Raw genomic sequence first — 22416 nt, 5'->3', positions numbered from 1 at the left:
CTCTCTGTGAGTTCAAGGCCAGCCCGGTCTACATAGTGAGTTCCAGGACAGCTGGGGCTACAGGGAGACCCTGTCTCAAAAAGAAAAAAAAAAAAACAAAACAAAAAATAAAGACCTCACTAGAATGTTGTGGACAAGCCTGAAGGACTCTTATTGCTCCTCAAAAGGGAGATACCCTCCAAAAACAACGTTTGGGCTATGTGGTGTGCCCTTGAAAATAAGGCAAATTTAATTTGATTCAGAAAAACAGAATAATGCAATTCTCTTGCAAAAGTAGAATAGCAAAAAATTCAGAGGAAATGGCTCTCAGGACTTGCAAGTAGAGTATGAAGAGGTAGGTTTTACCTTAATGTAAGGTAGCACTCTCTGACCAATAAGAACATGGTGATAGAATGGGCCACCTCATGAGATAGCAAGCTGTGTACTTCTGGAAACATTCAGGTAAAATCCAGGAGCCATTCTTGTAAGAAGTTACAGAGCATGCTTCAATGTGGAGATTTTTATATTAAACCTGATATGCTATAAAGCCATGAAGAAAGCAGTGATTGCCTGTGCTAATAATAAGTAGTCAAAAAATTGTATTAACAGGGCTGAAGAGATGGCTCAGTGGTTAAGAGCACTGGCTGCTCTTGCAAAGGACCCAGGTTCGACACCCAGCACCCACATAGCAGCTAACAACCACCCATAACTCCAGTTCCAGGGAATCCAAATCCCTCTTCTGGCCTCTGCAGGCTTTACACAACATGGGTGTACTTACAAATATGCAGGCAAAACACTCATATACATAAAATAAAAATGAATAGATCAAAAAAATTTTTTTAATTAACTATTGACTATACTGAGTTAAAAGCATCTGGTAGGTCTAGATCTAACTACTCTTGCACTTGAACCCAGAAATACTTTATAATCCAGTTGTCAGAGTCCCTGTGCACCAACACAAACTCTCTGGCAGTGAAACCTTCAGAAATCTAGGGCTGGGGAGATGGCTCAGCAGTAAAGGTGCTTACTGTTAAATGTGATGGCCTGAATTTGATTCCCATGAACCACAAGGTGCAAGGAGAGAACCAGTTCTCAAAATTTGTCCTGTAACCTCCATGAACCCTGGCTGGTGCATGCTCACACAAACACTCAAAAGGAAAAATAAATAAATAAATAATAAATAAATAATAAATAATATAAAATTTAGGGGTTATAGAGATGGCTCAGAAATTAAGAGCACTGGCTGCTCTTACAGAGGACTTGGGTTTGGTTCCCACATGGTGGCCAACAACCGTTCAACTCCAGTTCCAGGGATCCAACACCCTCTTCCAGCTTCCATGGGCATTGCATGGCATGGTGCACTTACATACATGTAGGCAAAACACACACATAAGATAAAAATAAAATAAATTTTTAAAAATAATTTTTGAACCTTTAGAAAACTAATCAAGTGGCTCCATACCTACAGGGAGCTGGAGTTCTTGTGTCCTGCAGGAGCATCCCAATGGCTGGCCTTCCTTGGGTCAATCTCTAGGTTCTTCCCTTTGTCATTTATCAAACATGTCACTTACTGGCCAGAATTCAGTTGTAAGGAACTATAAATACACTGTTTATATATTACTTATCGGATAATGAAAGTGAGTATCACTGATGGATACACTTGCTCATTCTGTTTCTGTGTTGCAAAGCAGTTGGCTTCTGTTTGGCTGGCACAGCTGCTTAAAATATTGTATCTAGGGGCTGGAGAGATGGCTCAGCGGTTAAGAGCACTGGATGCTCTTGCAGAGGACCCCAGTTCCATTCCCAGCACCTACATGGCAGCTAACAACAGTGATTTCTTGACCATAACCTTCTGGCAATGCAACTCACACATTTTGTAAAATGTCTGCAAACACGGTGAGTCTTACCTTCCAAGTCTTCTGATATCACACACGGAATAGCAGTTTTGCCTCATATCCTTTTCCAAAGAGGTAGTCAATATTGGTGACTCTGGTTCTTGGTGGAGTTTGCACAAATGAGGAGGAGACTCCAGAGGAAGCATCAAGGACCCAGCCCAGGATCTCTCTCTGCCTCGGTCCCCTTTCACACCTCTGACAGCTTTATGGAACGACTCTGGTCTGGGACCCATGCCTTTCCCTGTGTCCAAGGAGGCACTGTCCCTCCAGTTGCCCTCTTTAACTAGGCTGGGGCTCTGCTCTGAATCAGTACAGGTTGCCATGGTAAACCTTTGGTCTGTTGAGAGTTCAGGAGTCTATTAAAAGAAATGTGAATGGTTAGTGGTTACATCACACATTGAAGAAACTCTAAAAATTGTTTTTTAAGAAGTAGAAAATGGGGCTGGAGAGATGACTTGGTGGGTAAGAGCACTGGTTGCTCTTGCAGAAGACTGGGGTTTGAATCTCAGAACCCACATGATGGCTAACAACCATCAGTAACTCCAGTTCCAGGGGATCCAACATCCTCCTCTGACCTCCAAGGGCACTTACATACATGCAGGCAATACACGCTCATACACAAAAAATAAAAACAATAAAGAAAATATTATATTTTATTTATTATTTTCATTTTATGTATATGAGTGTATCGCCTGCATGTATGTGTGTGCACCCATGTCATGCAATGCTGTGGAGGTCAGAAGAGAGCTTCAGATTCCCCCTGGAAGTGGAGCTAAGGATGGTTCGTAGCTGCCATGTGGGTGCTGGAAATCAAACCCGGGTTCTCTGCAAGAACAGTCAGTGCTCTTAACTGCTGAGCCATCTCTCCAGCCCAAAGAAAATATTTTTTTAAAAATCTGAAAAGATGTCTTGCCAGTTAAGAGCACTGGATGCTCTTGCAGAGGACCCGGGTTTGATTCCCAACACCCACATCGTAGCTAACAACTGTCTATAAATCCAGTTCTGGGGGAATTCAACACCTTCTTCTGACTTCCATGGGCACTGCATGACATAGGTGCATTTACACACATGCAGGCAATATACTCATACACATAAAATTAAAATGATAAAATAATGAATAAAATATTTTTTAAAAAAAGAAGTAGAAAGTGGGACTGGAGAGATGGTTCAGTGCTTAAGAGCACTGGCTGCTCTTGCAGAAGACCAGGGTTCAAATCCCAGCATCCACATGACCACACAATGGCTAACAACTATCAGTTACTCCAGCTCCAGAGGACCCAACACCCTCTTCTAACCTCCAAGGGCACTGCATGACATGGGTGCACTTATGTACATGCAGGCAATATACTTATACACAAAAAATAAAGAAAGAAAAGTTTTAAAAATAGAAAGTTGAGACTGAAGAGATGACTCAGCAGTTACAGAGGACCCAGGTTCAGTTCCCAACACCCACACAGTGGCTTGCAACTGCCAGTAACTCCAGTTCCAGGGGATCTGATGTTCTCTTCTGGCATCCATGGGCATTGCACACACATGATATATCTACATACACACAGGCAAAACATTCATACACATAAAATTAAAATTTATGAAAAAAATAGATAAAAGTGTTTTCAGGTGCTTTTGGTCTTGAACTGTGAAGAGAAAGACTTTGAAATCAAAGTCACCTCAGTCAGGGTCCCAGATCCTGTACCTGCCTTCTAGGCAATGCACTTAATCTTATCTTCAAGCACCTTAGTTTGAGGATAGTGAGAATGTGAGCACTATTTTTTAATGAAAAAAGCAGCAGTTGCCCTTACCCATGACTTCACTCTTCACAATTTCACTTAACTGGAGCCTGAAAGTGCTAAATGGAAAATTCTAGAAATAATTAATTCATCACTTTAAAACTCTATACTGCTCTGAGTAGCATGACAAACTCTCCTCTTACTTCATCCTGCCCAGCACATGAGTCATCCCTTCTTTATCTAATGTTTCTATGCTATATACACTACCTGCCCATTAATTACTGGTGAGCTATCTTGGCTTAGATCAGTTGTACAGCACTTATGTTCATTTTAGTTAACAATGGTCCCAAATCGCAAGAGAGTCATGCAAAGAAGAAACATGAAAAATGGATTGGCTCTGGAGCTATGTGGCAATGCCAGAGGGCATAGTACATCTGGGGCTCAGTACTACCAAAGGTTTCAGGTATCCACTGGAGGCCTTGAAACATCTCTTCTGTGAACAAGGGGGACTATTATATCTGCAAATTAGACACAATGAAAACAAGAGGTGGAAAAGCAATGCTTTTTTTTATTCCCCTTTCCCATAAGAATTTAGGTTTCTTCATCTTTACCTGTTATCAGAGACTTCATGACCTCTCAGCACTAGGCTCTTTCATGGTCCTCACACCATTTCTCCAGGGATGACCTGATTTTCTTCGGCTGCTTACAGCCCTGTGGCCTTTTAGGTTCTGGATTTGATAACCTACTGTGACTTGCTACTGCTCTTTAACCTTTTGTGGCAAGACAATGCTTCCCTAGAAGCTATACACTGTAGCACAATATTCTGGGCTGTCAGATTCCAGTTGCATTTGTAATATTTATTTTGCAACTCCATAAATGAGCATGTTAGTCTTTGCTATCTCTTTTGAATCTGTATTTTTAATCAGTTTTAACATCTGCCTGATTCCCTACTTGAATGGGCTAAAGAAAATCTTTGATGTGTTTTTCTGTTTACAACTATATGAGAGTTGGAATTTTACCTTTCCTGAAAACTAGGTCAGCATTTCCAGCCCGCAATCAACATCCCTTGCGTCATAGAGCACATGGCTGAGCTCCAGACCCTGATCTCATAGGAAGCTTCATATCTATCACCAAGAAACCCCACTGGGGTGGGCCTTTCTGACACCCACCTAAAGAGGGGACACCCACAGAGGTGCACACTTAAATCTCATTACAAATCATAACCAGTCCCTCATTGATAGATTGTGTACATTATAAAGAGTATAAGCAAAATCAGAATTTTAAATTAATGAGATAAAAAAAACAAAGAGTGGCTATGCCATTCTTACTCCTGGGAGAGAGCTCCTGGGTCCCTTTGAACCTCCCTCTCACTCCATCTAGGTCTCTCTCCAGCTTCCTGCCTGCCATCTCTGCTGCTTTTGTATTCCCACCACCCACATCTTCACTTTTCCTTTGACTCTGCCTCCTCCCCATGTCACTCTCTTACAAATAAAGAAAACCTCCAGCTTCTCCTCTCACCCCTCTCAGCCTTCATCTCTATCACAGGAGCACCCTGCCCACCCTTTCCAGTTCTCAGAGAAACTGTGTGGCCTTCCAGCTTCTGAGCCTCTGGCCCTATCAAGGCCAGCTGTATGCCTGGCAATGGGCATTCAAGGATTCCAGATACCTTTCTCTACCTTCTCATTTGGTTCTGTTTCCTCTGGATGATTTCCCATCTTTCTTGGGTCCCCCGCAACCTCCCCTCCTCCACCTTGTACTTCACAATGAGAATAGACTCACTTAGCTAAGAATCTTCCATCATCTCACACAATACATCTTACAACCGGGCTGTCCCCACCCTTCATCTTCACCCACCAGCCATCCATGTCTCTGCTCTGCTTCATGGAAAATTCTGAGGGAAATGTCCCTATCACTTATCTCTTCCTAAAGCCACAGGGTACTTCTCCGCCCTGCCTTCTTAGCACCTAGCTTTCAGCAACACTCAGCAAAGCTGGTACCTCCCTGCTTAGTGAAATGCCCTCAACTTTTTACTGGCTCTACCCCTCCTGGTGTCCTTTCTCCTCAGCCTCACTTCTCTGTATCAGACTGCTCAATGCTAATGACTTCTCAGCCTTTTTCTTGATGTGTCCCCAAGATGGTATCCACCATTTTGCACCTTTACATATGTCTATATGTTGATAACTCCCAAATCCAACTTTTCTAACCTTATGAGCTGGCCTCACATCTCTGCCCGGAGATCCAATACAGAGTCCCCAAGAGGTGACAGATCATTTCATGTGTGAACTTAAGTGGGCCATGGTACCCAGATATTTGATTAAACATCAGTCTTGATGTGACTACAATGATTTTTTTTTAGGTATGATTAATGCTGAAACAGTAGACATTGAATAAAACAGAATTATCTCTAAGAGGGGGTAGGCCTTACCCAATCTGTGGAAGTCTAGCCTAAACTCAGAAAAAAAGGGAGTCCTTCACTAGTCTATCACCCCAACTATACAACTCACCACACGGAACTTGTGCTCATCTGCCACTGCCTTCCTGGATACTCTCTCCTTCCTGCTCTCTTCTACATCACAGTCTACACTTCTTCCGTGGGTTCCAGCCTACTAAACAGCCTCATAGAATTTAGACTGACCAGAATTTACTTAAGACCTTACAATAAGTTTCTCTCCTCTCCTCTCTCTCTCTCTCTCTCTCTCTCTCTCTCTCTCTCTCTCTCTCTCTCTCTCTCTTGTTTCCTGGAGAACCAGACTAACATAAACATCCAGGTAAAGATCCCAAATTTCCATGGTCCCAGTGGCTCTGCACTCATCTGTATCTGTTTCTTGCTTTGGGAGGTGTTTATATATCCTGCTTTCCACTTCATTCCTCAGCATGGAAACTCCTACAAGAAATTCCCTTGCCTTGGTTTTGTGTCTCCTTGCTCCCAGCTCCCAATCTCTGATGCTCAGGCTGCCAGAGGACAGAGCCCTAAAACTTTCATGGTCAAAGTCTAAACATTTATCTACGCATCTAAGGGGATGGCCCAATCCTGGGAGAGGCAGGAATAGGGAGATAAAGAGGTGCACTAAGGTTTGAGGGCCAGGTGTTTTTCTAGCCCCATGGAGTTGGTGTTGAGCACTCCCTACAAGCAGACTGGAGAGTGAGTGGCTGAAGGGACGGGTGAGGAGAGCAGAGGATCAGAACCTTACCTGCCATCCCTGCTCCATCTCAGGCAGTGCACCTGGAGGGGGTCGGCAAAGGAGGAGTGTGACTTCCTGTGGGGCCCCTCGCAATAAATGGAGCACTTCCTACAAGAAACCCAGAGTCACAATCAAATCTGGGGCTAGCCTTATTGGAGGTTGCTTGTATATGCTGCCCACTGCCCTCACCACCACCATCACCCCAGGCAACTTCCTCTCCTGCCTTGACATGTAGCTCTCAGCTCCAGAGAACCTGAAGAACACAATACCTCTGTGAGCCCAACTTGCCGAAGAGCCAGCCGGGAACCGAGAACCAAGGACAGCAGCTTGGGCCCTCACAATGGCAATGCAGAGGGATTCTTAGTCTCATGGTGAGGCTGCAGGCCTAGGAATGCTCCCTGTGGAACTGCAGTGACTTCTACTCCCTGCCTTCTCTGATAACTCCACCTGTTCTTCCTTCTACAATGACCAGGGGTGGCCTTTCCAAAATGCAGCTCTCCTGCTGAGCCACTTCCCTGGCCCATGAATCTATGCTTACCTGCTGTTCCCTTCCTCGGCTGTTCTCTCCCACCTGCTCCCCTCTGCACTACAGCCTAAGCTTCCACCATACTGAACCTGAACTCAAGCCACTCTCCTACTGCTTGGGGCAGAAGGTGTCTTCATAGTCCCTGTTTCCTATCTGTACCAGAACTATCCATATTTTAGGCTAGATAATTATTTGTTGGGACCCATGAACTGTGTGTTGAAGAATGTTTAGCACCATCTCTGGACTCTATACACAAGATGACAGCAGTATCTATCAGTAGTGACAAGCACAGTTGTCTTGGGACTTGCTAAACATCCAACAAGAGGTAACATCATGCCTGCTTGAGAACCTCTGATCCAGATGCTCTGCAGAATCCCTTCAACTGCCCAGGACTGCCACAGACTGCATTGTTCAAGTCTGGATGTGGAATGTACCCAAAGGCTCCTGTGCTAAGGGCTTGGTCTCCAACCCATGGTACTGTTGGGAGGTGGTAGAAACTTCAGGAAGTGGGGCCTGGTTGGAGGAAGTTAGGTTATTGAACTGTGCCCTTGAATGGGTGTGTTGGCATTCTCACTCTCTCTATTTCTCTCTGTCCTGATCTCCCTGTTTCCCTGTCTCCCTCATATTTGATCACAGGTGGGACAATCTGTTCTATACTAAAAAGGCTATAAATTCAGCAGAGAAGCAGCTAGGGGAGTGAAAAGGGACCCTGGCTAGCCCCTCCAACTTCGTATCATCTCCCAGAATACACATGAAGAGACCATTAGCCAGCACATAATCCAGATTTCTATTCAGCTTCACTGAGGAGTCTGCTGAAAAGCAGTACTTTTCGAAGAAAACTGAGATAGAAAATTAAATGAGGCATATCCTGCCAATTGCTTTTGGTAGGACCCAAGTCCAACTTCAGGTGCGAATTTCAATTCTATTCTCTATTGGGATGATCCTCAGAGAAGCATGGCTGACATCAGCCCTCATCCAGAGCTACACCCCCCAGGACCCTCAGCACCTGGAAAACAAGCCCTTCTATGGGCCTTCCGTTCACTGCCAGGATAATGTCACCAGCTGCAATGGCACCATGCTCCTCAGCTGGCTGTCCCGGAAAGAGTCTCTTAATCCTCACGAGGTCACCCTTGAGGTGGCTGCAGCTCTCTCTCTCCATCTGCACAAAACTGAATCCCAAACCGTTGCTGTTCTTTTTCAGTTTGACTTCAAACTTAGGGCCTGTAATATGGGATGTTGGTCAAAACAATTGTAGGTTACAATTGACCAGTCTCAACATCCAAGTTGTCATGGAGATTAATTATTTTTGTTTTGCATAGAAAATTTTCATGTGCTAACTTTGATGGCAGAGTCCCTTATACATTACAGATCAGTGTGCCCCACAGATACAATCTGAACTATAAATACAAACCACAAAGGTTCTTTCAAAATTTTCAAATACCTACACTTCTAATTTTTTTAATTTATTTTTATTTTATGAGTGTATTGTCTGCTTGTGTGTAAGTACACCCATGCCATGCAATTCCTGAGGAGGAAGGAAGAGGGTGTCAAATCCCCTGAAACCGGATATAGATGGTTGTTAGCTTCCATGTGAATGCTAGGATTTGAACCTAGGTCTTCTGTAAGAACAGTCAGTGCTCTTAACCACTGAACCATCTCTCCAGCTCCATGTCTACATTTTTTAAAGTGGAAGGAAACAAGTAAAATAAACTTAAATTATATATTGTATTTACTGCAATACAGATGTTCCTCAAGTTAAAAAGGGATTACAACCTGGTAAACCCCTTCTAAGTTGGAAATATTGTATGTAGAGAGCACACTGATTAAACATAACCCTCAAGTTTTGCTAGCTTAGCAACAGAGCACACTACAGAGTGTCCTCCTGGGGACTGTGGTACTAAACCACAGCACACCACCACTTCCCAGCATCTCAAGGAGAGACTCAAAGTTCAAAGTGTGGTTTCTTAATACATGTGACCTTTACACTATCATAATGTCAACAAATATACATAAGACCACCCTAAGTTAGAGACTGGCTACATATCTAAATTACTATGGTGTCAATATGTAATAAACAAGAAAAAATGTTAATGAGATAGTCTTCATTCTTATAAACTAAGTCTTCAAACTCTACACTTTATCCATTTGGATTGCCAAGTTTTAATGTTCAACAGTCATACTCAACAAGTTTCTAAATACTGAGTATAAATATAGATGATCAGTTAAATTTATATGTAAAGATAGAGTTTTAGACATGCACAGAATGCTAGTTAACATTAAGTAAAACCTGTACCAGATATGCACTGCACTTTTAAAATCTTAATCATGTTTTAGTGAACACAACATCAACTTTTATGTAGCCAGACAATGGGACAGTGATGTCAACTCTGGGAACAATGTTTTCCCTGCGATTTTATTTAGTCATGTGGACTGATCATAAGATCAAACAGCTACCTTTGGAGGCCAGAGATGGACACAGCCTTGGGCAGCTAAGGAGTCTAGCAGCCAAAGGGGCTTCTGGCTTCCCCCAAGTTACCTTTACCAACTCAGAAGGCAATCAGTGAACAGAGGGATAGGTCCTTGAATTGTAAACTTCCACCAGAGCAAGAAAGGGAGTGGCTGAAGAAGACAGTAGAGGCTTGTGGCATGACCAAGTCCATCATTGCCAAACGGGCCTCCATGGCTCAGTCTGCAGTTTTTCAAAGACTCGCTTTGGCGTGCACAGAGAAGTTGAGGTAAGAATCGGCAGACTTGATTTAAGGATAAGGGGTGCCATTTTGCATCCAACCTGCCTCACACTTCCTGTAGCAGGACCATAAAAATCTATATGGAAGGAGTGGAATATGGCTAAGTTCTAAACCACCACAAAGTTCTAAGATAACAGATCTTTCATAGCAGGAAACAAAATCACAGGGACATGCAGAGAGGCAACTCAACAGGAAGTGTACTGCATGCCCCATTTACTGCTCATGGCTTTGCTTCTTTAAAGGATACTAAGATGAGGCTAGATCCTGGTTGCCTGATCTCTCAGCTTGCTTAATCGGTCCTCAAGTGGCTTTGTTACAAGTGTCCTGGCTGTAATATGGAACCAATTATATCTGAAAAATGCATGATCCTTTCACATTAATTTCATTCCTAAATATTTATGCAGAAACATTAATATTCATGCAGGTGATCAGGAGGAGAAGGCTTGGAAGCAGAATTATGGCTGATAATCATTTTGAGACAATGTATTTGTCTCAAGCAATGGATTCCACCAGTTTGGCTGATGATCATGAGTTACGCTGCTGGCTTTTTTTTTTTTTAACCCAGAGAAAACTTCCTGCCTTTCCCTTTTGACTTGACAATTCAAAAGCAGCATGTAATGACTTGACAATAGTAACACGCAATTCTCTCTCTTCTTACCATCTGTCACTGAGACACAGCTCGCAGGCCTGCCAGGCCCAGCTGTTACCAGGGAAACAGCCATATGTGCATCTCCAATCCTATCATTAGCAGAAAGACACTGTAATGCAGTCCTGGGGCCTCTTCTCTCTAAGACCAGCCTTGCCACCTAGAAAGATGGGTGGACAAACTTAATTTACACTTCACACAGCAACCACTCCATTTGTTGTACAAATACTCATTTTTTAGATGTTTTCCATAAGCTGCTTCATTTGACTCTCAAATCAAATTCTCCAATCTAGCCCTTTGTGGGCCCAGATTGGTATTTCAAACTGTCATTAGGTAAGTGCCTCTGAAGTAACATGTCCCTCCATATCACTGCATTCACTCCCAAGCTCACCTTCTTACTCCCCTCCCCTCTTCAGTCTACCCAAACTCTCCAAGCATATGGTTCATCAGAGCATGGAGATGCTCCCCCTACCCCATTAAGTTCTCAAGGGCCACACTTGGGGTCCTTCAGCTCTTCCCCTCCTGCCTTCAATACTCATTTGTTTTTAAGGCTTATGAGTTCCCCCATCAGAATCAACTCCCCTAGTGCTCCTCCTGTATTCCCTCTCCACTGCCACGTGGCCAGTAGTAAGCTCAGACTAACTTGGCTTGCCAGCCTAACTTTATTTCCTTTGATCCACGTTCTCAGCATGGCTACTAGCAGGTTGGTCTAAGATACAAAACTGAACATGAAAACACTAAGTTAAAAGTCTCCAATGTGTTGGGGCTGGAGAGATGGCTCAGCAGTTAAGAGCACTGACCACTCTTGCAGAGGACCCGGGCTTGATTCCCAGCACCCACATGGCAGCTATGAACCGTTCTTAATGCCAGTTCTAGGGGAATCCGAAGCCCTTGAACTAGCTCAGCTAAACTAACCTAGCCTAAGTTACTCCATTTTGCCCAAAGCAGCCATTTTAGAAGAAATGCCTTTTACCCTACTTATAAAACATACCTAGAAGGCAGAAGCACTCTGAATTCCGAGAAATGGCCTGACCGCATGCCACAGGGTATTGTAATCTAGGCCAGCAGTTGACTAACCACTTATCTAAACCTGCTTCACTTACCTATAATCTAGGCCGGTAGCTGACTAACCGTTTATCTCACTTCTGTAAACCTGCTTCGCTTACCCAAGCCCGTGTCTGCACAATGACCTATTGTTGATTGGTAAATTCAGAGTTTGCTATGTTCAAATTTTGCTGTGTTGTATAAACCTGATTTTCCACTTGTTCTGCTTTCTGTATTTCTGTATTCTGGCCGACTGGTGTTCACGGCTGCTTCTATTCCCGACATAGACAGCCCAGTTGGCTGAAATAAAACTTTACCTTGCTACTTTCAATTAAATGGTTTTGGTGATTTTTATTCAGAATCCAGCATATAACAGCCCTCTTCTGACCTCCACGGCATTGCATGACATGGGTGCACTCACATATATGCAGGCAATACACTCATACACATAAAATAAAAATAAATAAATTTTTTTTTTAAAGTCTCCATTGTGTCTTGTCGCCTGAACCCCAAAGCCATGGAATGGCATCCCAGGCCCATGCAGACCTGCCCTCCTCTGTTCTTTGTAGCTGGAGTTCCTATCCTTCCCCATAGCACTCTGTGTCCTATTTCTCCAAAGCAGTTCAAGAAGCAGGAGCTGGACATCCCCAGGAAGCTTGTTAGAAATGCTAAGCTTCAAGCTTCAGTTCAGAGTACTTGACCCTGACTCCATCCTCCTGCTGTGATTGTCATTCAGCACCAGGCCTATGACCCCACAGTGACAGTTCCTACCTGTCATTGTGCTAGTGGCCAGATATTCTAACCATGTGCATTAGCAAAGGTCTAATAAACAGACAGTGCTAAGAAATTATGATTGTTCTCAAGATATGAGGGGATGAGAGAGAGGGGGAGGACACTGAACATCTCCAGCTCTCAGCATCTTGAATTTCTGCCTCCTTGTAGAGAAAAGAATCCCAGCCCAGGCCCTGGTGAGTGAAAGCACAGGGAGACAGACAATGACATGAACTTGGAAGTATGGGTCATCGTGAGCAAGGACAGAGGGCCTGAGAGTAGGTAGACACCTGGTCAACAAGGTTGGTGCAGGCAGAAGGTACAGCCAGAGCCAGTCTGGAGAAGTGTCTGTTCTCCTTCAGTTCTGTTCTGCCATCTGAGGCCTAAATGAAAGCAAGCAGACTGTAAGCTGTCCAAAGCTACTAAAGGTGTGAGGTTTTCTGCTTAGAAACATCTGTCTGCTACGTCCTGGGTTTCACATCCCCATAGAAATGTAGTGCTAAGAGGAAGAAGTGAAGAAAAAAAAAAAGGAAAAAGAAAGGAAGACAAAGAAAAATCCTTATTTTGTTTCTTGCCTGCCTTTCTCCTGCCCCCCTAGAGGCAACTGTAACTTCTAATGTTCTGGAAAGCTCTAGAAGGAAGAAAAGGTCTCCAGTAAGGGTGCACTCACCTGCCCAGGGCCCTTGAGACACTGCACAGCCTGCTTGTGAGTGAGGCCACATAGACTTACTCCATCTACCTGCAGGAGCCGGTCACCTGGGAAAGGAATGCAAGTTAGGTTCCTGGTCCCTGGGGCTGCAGGAAGGACTCTTCTGCAAGGCTCCTGCTGATCCCTCCAGGAAGCCTGCCAGAGAGCAGGAAGCAGAGTTGCCAGGTGCCCCTGGGCTCAGCAGGAGCCTGCCTGGACCTGAACACTAGCTACCTCTCTGAATACCCCACCCCTCTTTCTGAGGCATAGAACGGAGACACGAAAGCCTGTCTATTGTTGGCTCACAGGATGGCTGAACCAGCTCTGGTCACCCTATCCTTCTTCCTGCTTTCCTGTGAAATCATTTTATAGAATATTTTCATCCCCAGGTAATATTTATATCCCCAGGATGTTTTATTATTTCAGAAAAGGTCAGGAAGACAATGGTTGATGTTGGGAACACTAGAATTCAAGGAGAACTAGAGATAAGATCATTGGTGTCTTTTTGGGGTTTAATTATGGCAGTTTTAGTGGAAAATAAAATTCACTCACTTTCTTCAGAGCAGTGAGAATTGATTCAAAGCAGAGAGAAAGTTCACAGTATCCCCCTGCCCCCAATGCTAAGGTAGGATCAGCAATGTCAGGTCTGTCCTCCAGAGGACAGAGAGAGCTCACAGTATGCCCCCGACCCTGTGCTAAGGTGGGGTCACCAATGCCAGGTCTGTCCTAGAGAAATTTAGGTATAAAGCTCATGGTTGCCCCCAAGTGTGATCACCAAAGCAACCTCTGTCCTCCTAAGGAAGCAGTTCTCTCTCCCATCAACAAACTTCTTTTAAATCTCCTACCTCACCTCATGCGTCTCAACCCTGGCCACCTATCAGGTGAGTGGGGCAGGTAAACTTGCTCCTTTCCTAGGTGAGGAAATCAGGTTGAGAGACAGGAGGTTCAGAGTGGAATAGGTGAAGGCTGAGCTGCCACTCTCAGCCAGGGTTCTTTCTACCAGAGAAAGCAGAGCTCTCAGCATGACCTGGGTCTTACCCTGAAGGATCTGTCCTTCCTTGGCAGCTGGGCCTTCAGGAATGATGGATTTCACGTAGATTCCGCCATGGGGTACACTTGTGTTAATGCCACCCTGCAAAACACAGGCAGTACTCACCACCCATCTGGCCCTCCCGTGAACCTCCAGACCTCCCTCACAAGAGAGCCTCTCCCAACTGCCATCTAGCCTACTGCCTCATCTCTGTCTGACGCTGTCTTCCCGGTTCACCTGTGCAGATTCCAACTGTCTTTTCCAATGTGCAATAAAGTCAGTTTTACACAAACCGTAACAATTCAAGCTGAGGGAAGCAAGCCAAGCTAAGTCCCAGTCCTGGCACATGACAGGTGTTCTATAATTAGAGTCATGTAGGATGCATAAAATCTGTATGAGCAGCAAGCAGCGATGGGAGATTTGCTCACAGGCCTGAGGGCCTGTGCCTGGCACATCTTGTGTTTGTGTGTATGTTGTGGATACAAAATTAGAAGTAAAAATAGGAATAAACTACACAGTATTTTGCAACCCTTATTTATTTGTTTACTTATTTATTTATTCATTTATTTTGACAGGGTCTATGCTGGCCTTAACTCAGATCCTTTCCTGCCTCTGTCCCCAAATGCTGGGATTATAGGCACCATGTCTGACCCTGCAACTTTTTTTTTTTTAACTTGACAACAGCACATGAATACCCTACAGGTCAGAAGATGAAGATCTAACTCTATCACTTTCTTCTAATCTACTTTATATAGGTATACAAAAAGACATATATTTATTTTGTCAATGGTATTTAGCATTCTTGTGTGGTCTTTTACCCCTTTCTTGATGCTCCCAACCCCACTGCAGGTAACACAGAAATAAGTGGGTGCATGTTTAACATCTTTCTTTATATAATCATGTAGAATTCAAGCCAGTCAAGCCAATCATCTAATTAACCTTGTCATTGTTTGGATCTTGAATGGTCCTCAGAAACCCAGTGTTAAAACCTTGGCTTCTGGCTTGGTGCTATTCAAAGGTTCTGGAACCTGTAAAAGGCAGACCACAGTGGGAGGTCTTCAGATCACTGGGGTGTTCACTTGAAGAGGAACATGGAACCCCATTCTTCCTTTCTCTTTCACTTCCTGGCTATGGAGGAGAGGTTTTTACTCTACCCCATCCTTCTACCATGATATGCCACCACAGCCCCAAAGCAACAGGACTAACTGATCATGGCTAGAAAGCTCTAAAATTGTCTACAAAGAGCCTTTTTTCTTTATAATTTGATTGAATTCCTGGTATTTGTTATAGCAATGGAAAGCTAACATACACAGACCCTAAAGCTTGATGAACTTTCATGCAACTAACACAAGACTTCTCTGGAACTACACTACTAGCTTTGCTAGTGCAAACCTTCAAAGTGGCCAACCACCAAAAAAGGGCCTACAACCCACCCCACGATCTAGGTGCAGATGTGAGCTCTCACAGCCTCGCCTGCCTCGCTGGACTTCGGGGTTTTTCTCTACCTGTCTAGCTCTTTCATCTCATTTAGAAAAACTTACTGTACTTACATGTGGACTATGCAATTCTCCTATTCTAGGGAAACAGGTTTTAAGTTCATTCCATACTATTTAGTGTTTTTTGTTTCTTATGCAGACAAATATTTAAACTCAGTTAAGTGATGTGTTACACAAAAATAGGAACTCATAGCGTTGTTCATAGTGCATCCTTGCTCAATGAGTAAGTACTTCATGGAAGCCTTTCCATGTAACCAAAGCTGGTGTTGATTCGATAGTTTAAGGGACAGCAGATTGGTGTCTGTGTGTGCCTGTTTCAGAATGCATGTAGCCTTTCCTCAATTGATCGGTAATCATTCTCCCCAACATATTTGCCACTATAAGCAACACTGCAATAAACATCTTCACATGCACACCCTTACTTAGTCCATCTTTCTATTTCTATGGGCCCAGAGATATCTGCATCTTTCATTACAGTACATGATGCCAGCTTGCATCCCAATGTGAATGTGCATCTAATTACTTGCGTTTCCACTGGCTTTGTGTGACAGTAGCCTTTTTCTGTATCATACCAGCTATATTTGGCCAAGCTGACAGTTATAAATTCTAAAGTTTCCCTTTAACTTACTTTTATTCCAGTAGGTTTTCATGGGTTTGAATGTCTTTTATTTGTTCAATGACCATTTGGATTTGAATAAGATATTTCAATAATTATTTTTGAAATGAAAATTCTCCAAAGAAAAGCAGTGCTTTTGCCAGTCAAAAGAAATCAACTTCCTCTTAGCATATGCATATGCATATATATGAATAATCCTAAAATTTAGCAAGTTTTTAAGATGAGAAATAGCTATGTTTGGTGTCTGATGATAGGATTATTTTCCAAAGCCAAGAATAAATTGACTATCCTGGGTCCCAGCCTGTTCAGTCCCTATGGACTCCTGAGTCTTAATTTCTGATGTTTAAGATCATCTACACATGAGGTTCAGCTGGGGGGGGGCACAGAATGGACAGGGGAGGGATTTAAGAACTGTTATATAAAATATACATACAAAAGCTCAATAAAAATATTTTTAAAAAGAGATAACTAGCATAAAAGTCTGAAATTCTTTTTAAAAGTTTATAATTCTTCAGAACACATAAGGCTTAGAAATTTTATTTTATTTATTTAATTTTTAAAATTTTTATTTATCACTTCTATTTTATGTATATGAGTGTATTGGCTGCATGTATGTAAGTGCACCTGTATCATACAGCACCCATGGAGGTGAGAAGAAGGCATCAGATCTCCTGGAACTAGAATTATAGAGGGTTGTAAACGGCCATGTGGATGCTGGGAATCCGACCCAGGTCCTGTGCAAGAGCAGCCAGTGCTCTTAACTGCTGAGCCATCTCTCTACACTCTAAGGCTTAGAAATTTTAAATCCCCCAATATCTTCCTGATTTTGTTCTGTTGTATTTAATATTTTAATTACTCTCACATTAGTCATTTATATAGCTGCCATTCTTAGACTTCCTATGTTACTCCAGCTCTTATTTCAGAATTACTGCCTTATCTACCATGGTTTGTATGCTAAACTCCTTACTTAACACTAATAAAACTTCCAAATTGAAAAAAAAAATCTACTGATGGTCTGGCCATTCAAGGGTCTTTGTGACAGATACAGAACATTAACCTGGAGAGAAGCAAAGAATGGGCTCCATTCACTTATCACTAGAGTTACCTGTGGAAGTTTTCATTGCCCTTACCTGCTGGGAAATTCCATTTTACTTCCAATCAACAATTGAATCTAACAACACCATCGCTGAAATCCAGCCCCAGTTCAAGATCTTGAGTATTGGGTCATATTCAATGCTCACTAAAAGAAGCAATGTCCTCTAACTTTGGATTTCTGAGTTTGTGCGTACCACCTTTATGGGCACTGTTCCCCACAACCTTAGGTGATAAGTTACATGGGGAATCTCCCTCCTCAGACATCTGCCAGGTAGCGCTCAAAAGTTAAATGCCGAGTGCCAAGCTGGGCAAAAGCCTCACAGGCTGAACCTTGTCCTAGATCTTTCAGGATGGACACGAGTTCATTGTACTCCTGCTTGGAATGACAGCAGATTACCCCACTCACTTTTGGCTTCTGTCCATGAAGTCCCATTTACTGACCTCTTCCTACTGTCAAGCTCAGAGATAGGCCACATCACCCAGTCCCACTCATACCACCTCCTTCTGCTCTTCTTCCTTAGCAACTGTCTACAACTCAACCTCAAGTTGCTCTGTCTCCCAGTTTGTCTTTGAATCTTCATTCCACACAGCTCCATTCACCCACTTATCTACAACGGGCCACTTAAACAAAATGAGTACATTATCAGAGTGGAATGCCCACGAAGACTCTGGATGGGTATCTTTTTACTGCTTTCCAAGCTCCCTAAAAAGTCTTACAGTCACACTGAATCCAAGAGTTCCACCTTCTTTAACCAGCTCCACAAAGTAGATTTCACCAGCATTGGATTCTCGAGGTGGTGGAGGACAAGAATCAGCACCCTGCCCCAAACAAACAGAAAAGTCAGGACATGGGATATCTGTGCAACTTGTGCAGATGTACTTCCTCACCATCACCTGCTACTAGGAGCAGGCAGCATTGCACCCAGAAATAACGGGAGCTAGGAGAGTCAGCCTCGGCTTTATCAGTTCCTCCTCACGTGGCCCTGCGTAAATCTCTCAGACTCTTCAGTTTCCATTTCCTAATCCACGGAACTGGCACACAAGGCTCCCCTCCAAACTGCGACTGTAAATGTGCCGACACATGGCAGGGGCTGAATAAATGTGGATTCCTCCTGTCTGCACTCACTTTGCAAATATCCACATTAGAGTGAAGCTGTTTAGGTGCTTCCTGGAGCACTCAACACAAGGTGCCAACCAAGTGACAACATGGTGGCCAGCCAAGCACATAGCCACTTCTCGAGGCAGAGTCGAACCTTAACAGGACTTCCGGCCATTCCTAACAAGAGTGGCCATGTTGAGGCTTGACTTTATAGTAGTTGAATGCTTCATAGAAGAGATCATTCCATGTACCAGGCAATGTTCTTGGTACTGTGACAATAATCATGTAAGACATATTCCTTCCTTCCTTCCTTCCTTCCTTCCTTCCTTCCTTCCTTCCTTCCTTCCTTCATCTAGTCATGCAACATTTATTGAGCACCTATCACATCCAGGCTGCTATACTTTGAAAGCTACCTTCAAAAATCACCCTGAAATTTAATTGCTGCCAAGACAAACTGTTTGCACAAGGGAGTGACATGTTCATTCTGATTTGTGTAATAATTGAAGGCTCTTGCCAAAACTTCCGGGCAGAATCAACCAAAAGATAGAGAGTTGCCAGTTTATGAGCATCAGCTGCAAGGCTCAGAGCAGAAGAAAGGTTTTAGAGTGAACCTGGGTGGGGGAGGAATGGGAGATACTGTCCCACCCAGTATCTAAGAGACAGCAGGGAACACAGAGCAGATCCTGAAGCCAAGGCTGTGCTTTATCTTCTCGCTCCAAGAGGCATGGTCAAGACCAAAGCTACTGAGTTATCAGCTTGAGGACCAATTAAAAGCCAAGATTATAAGACACCTAGTGTCCCATGCCCTGTCCAAGGTAGCAATCAATTTCTTCATGTTGTCATTATCTGAGATAGTCAAAATGAGAAAGGACATTGGAGGCTCCATCACTGAGCCCTGTGACTCAGTCACTGTGTCAGGAGTTCTGCCTTCTCCTCATGTTGGGCAGGAACTTATGTCCATCTCATAGACAAAGAAGTTGAGGGCCATAGGGGTTATGTGACTAGATACTGGGCATGGAGCATCAAGGACATGGGAGCTTGGCTGGACACTACAGCCTGTTCTACCCCCAGGTTCTAAAATATAGACCAAAAGGACACATACCTTTAATGGTAGAAGGTTGAGTGGAGGCCCTTGGCTGGGCAATGAGCTCTGCACCTGAACCATTTCCTGTCCTTCAATGTTTCTGTCCTGGTTATTTATGTGTAGTGACATACGTACCCCATGCCTATTTCTCAAGATGTCTGTACAGAATATGCCAGAATTTGCTGTGCTATTCTTTTCTTCACTGGGGATATTTCCACAAACACCTATGAAAACAAGCCAAGAAGTCAATGGTTGGAAAGGCTGGTGTGTGGGTGGCATCATATGTGGGGCACAGAATTTTCCTTCAGTGGCAAAGAGAACTTTTATAGTTGTAGGGGATGCTGTGAGTTTAGCACTTCCTGGAGGATGTTGCATTTAGAATAGAAAAAGGGAAGGTTCTGGGTGTGATTCAGAAACCTAAATAGAAGTCACTAGTGTGGCCCAGTTATGAAAATATGGGAGCAAGGGCAGTGAATAATGACAGCTCCCCTTTATTAGATATCTGTATGTGATGGCAGGAAGGAGAAAAGAGATGGGGAGAGAGGAACAGATCTTTCCATCTTCTCCACAGGCCACCAGGAAGGTGTCATCTCAGTTAAAATAAGAGAAACAGCATTAAAGCAGCTTGTCCACAGTCCCACAGTCAGAATGTGGTACTGCTCTTAACCCTGGTCTCCCCCAAACCATGCTGAGCATAGCTGTAATCAGCACATGACCCAAAGACCAATGTGTGATATCCTTTGGGGCTACTCTGAGCTTCTCTGGGTAAAGTTTGATTATAGATTCCTGCTTACTGCAACTGGCACAGAACAGAGAAAAGACTGTGAGACAGAGAATCAATAGGGAGACATTAGGCTAAGGTAGCTAATATTTCCAGCCCTTGGTTTTCTTATATCTAAAGCAGAAACAATGCCAGCAATGGTAATACTGTAGGATTAGTGAGGTATGGAGAATATTCACAGAGAGAGGATTTTGTATGTGTAAAGAGAGAAGGATATTTGTATATATATGCATATGTAGTCATACACATACACACATATATATACTACTATTTAAAAATAAATGGCTCTGCATCTACTGTTAATATGTTAATATAATGTCAGTTGCTCAACAGGTAAGCCTAATAGAATTTCTTTAAACCTGGAGACATAAACATGAAGGTAGATTTGCCATTTTGATACAGGCGTATTAGCACCCAAGGAAATGCACAAGCTCACATACTGAATGAGTTTGATAAGGAGTTATTCAAATATTTAAGGGTATTCAGTAGGGAGTGTTGGGAGGGTAACCAGTCCATAAGACCGTGTTCCTGAACTGCACTGTCTTTGGGAGGTATCGCAAGCATCCATTTACTTTTTTCCACCCCACACATGGGAGCCAAGGACAGGACTTAAGATTGACCTGGAAAGCCAGATCGTCCAACTGTGTTCATTTAATAGAAGCACAAGATAGGAGACTGTGATAATTAATTTTGATTGTCAACATCAGAGGATCCAGAATCAACTAAGAGACATATCTGGGCAGATCTGTGAGGGTGATTCCAGGAAGGATTAACTGAAGGGCTAAGCTCCTCCTCCCCCAGAATGTGTGGTACCTTTAGGCTGTGGTCATCTATATAGAGATCTGAAGCAAAAGCCCTACTTGCTTGCTTGCCCCTCTTCCCTTCTTGCTGGTGAGTGTATCTATCCTTAGCTACCATTGGAACCAAACTGCTTTGGCCTTCCAGTGTGGACTGAAGACCAGCAGCTCTGCAGTAGTCCTCCAGGCCTTCTGTGCCAAATGGGATTGCTAGAGCATTCAGTCTCACAGACGGAGCAGCTAACAGGTTCTCAGGCTCTCCATCATGCAGACAGTCATTGCTGGACTACTCAACCCACTTCGTTTAAGTCAAACAATAGAATAAACTCCCTTGCATAATATCTATTCATTCCACTCCCCCACCTCCTGTGAGTGATTACAGTTTAGTTTACCACAGAACTTCAAGGCTATTTATGATGGGCTGTTACCTCTGGTTCCCAACCTCTAGTCTAAAACAACTGCCTCAACTGCAGCCTCAGAAAATAGAAATAAATGATGGTCAGGTCTGTGCTCAGGGGACTAGGGTCCCACATACAATCCAGCTCAGAGTCCTGACTGTGGCAAAGACATGTTTCCAACAAGTGACTGGGCACCACAGAGAGAGAGGGGGTATATAACTCCCAAGCATTGTCTGAAATTCGAACCCAAGGCTGTGGTTTGAGCTCTACATATGTTGGGTACCAATTCTGACACCCAGCTCATCACAGCAGGCTATCTTTGCACTGCACTGAATTGTGATTTGATTAATTAATTAATCAAATTAATGATCGGTCATCTGTACTGAGTGCCATCTCAATGGAGAATATAGAAGAAAATGCAGAGCTTGCTGACCTGCCTCAAGGAGAGGTGTCAGCTCTGTGACATCCAGCAGAGACAGTGACCTTGAGATCAGCACCATGGAGATGCTGGGGCTGGCCCTGAGGCAGCTCTACCCACAAGTGAAAAAATTCTAGTATTGCCTCCCTCCCCTGTGGTTTCTGCAATGCCTGAGAAAGCCATCTGGTGACAGTATGTAAGAGTGTGAGACACGGTTTTCAGAGGACACAGAAAGTGGAATGTCAGTATTCAGACATGAGCCTGAGTTTGTAGGCTGCCTCTGGTAATTTACCAGATTACCCAGCCAAAACACATCGGTGATCCTAGGTAACCAGGGTAAGAGGATGTTAACCTCCTTGCATTACTACTCAATCAAGCACCCCACCAAAATGCCATA

At 43.5% G+C, this 22416-nt stretch overlaps 1 protein-coding gene across 2 annotated transcripts in view; it reads right to left on the bottom strand.

The window, feature by feature from the left end:
• Window positions 1–22416, bottom strand: part of Frmpd2 (FERM and PDZ domain containing 2) — a 103802-nt gene that overhangs the window by 6435 nt on the left and 74951 nt on the right. For both annotated transcript variants that reach the window (XM_017798426.1, XM_008834125.1), the window contains 8 exons: window positions 19644–19849; window positions 18160–18261; window positions 14244–14337; window positions 13188–13273; window positions 10715–10862; window positions 8316–8530; window positions 6793–6891; window positions 1887–2230 (listed from right to left, as the gene is read on the bottom strand). In XM_017798426.1, the coding sequence (XP_017653915.1) occupies window positions 1887–2230; window positions 6793–6891; window positions 8316–8530; window positions 10715–10862; window positions 13188–13273; window positions 14244–14337; window positions 18160–18261; window positions 19644–19849 (1294 nt within the window). The remainder of the gene's footprint in view (window positions 1–1886; window positions 2231–6792; window positions 6892–8315; window positions 8531–10714; window positions 10863–13187; window positions 13274–14243; window positions 14338–18159; window positions 18262–19643; window positions 19850–22416) is intronic.

This window comes from Nannospalax galili, unplaced genomic scaffold, assembly GCF_000622305.1.
Source record: "Nannospalax galili isolate Female #2095 unplaced genomic scaffold, S.galili_v1.0 scaffold996, whole genome shotgun sequence".
In the NCBI taxonomy this organism is placed as follows: Eukaryota; Metazoa; Chordata; class Mammalia; order Rodentia; family Spalacidae; genus Nannospalax; species Nannospalax galili.
This window is presented reverse-complemented; position numbering and strand designations above follow the sequence as displayed.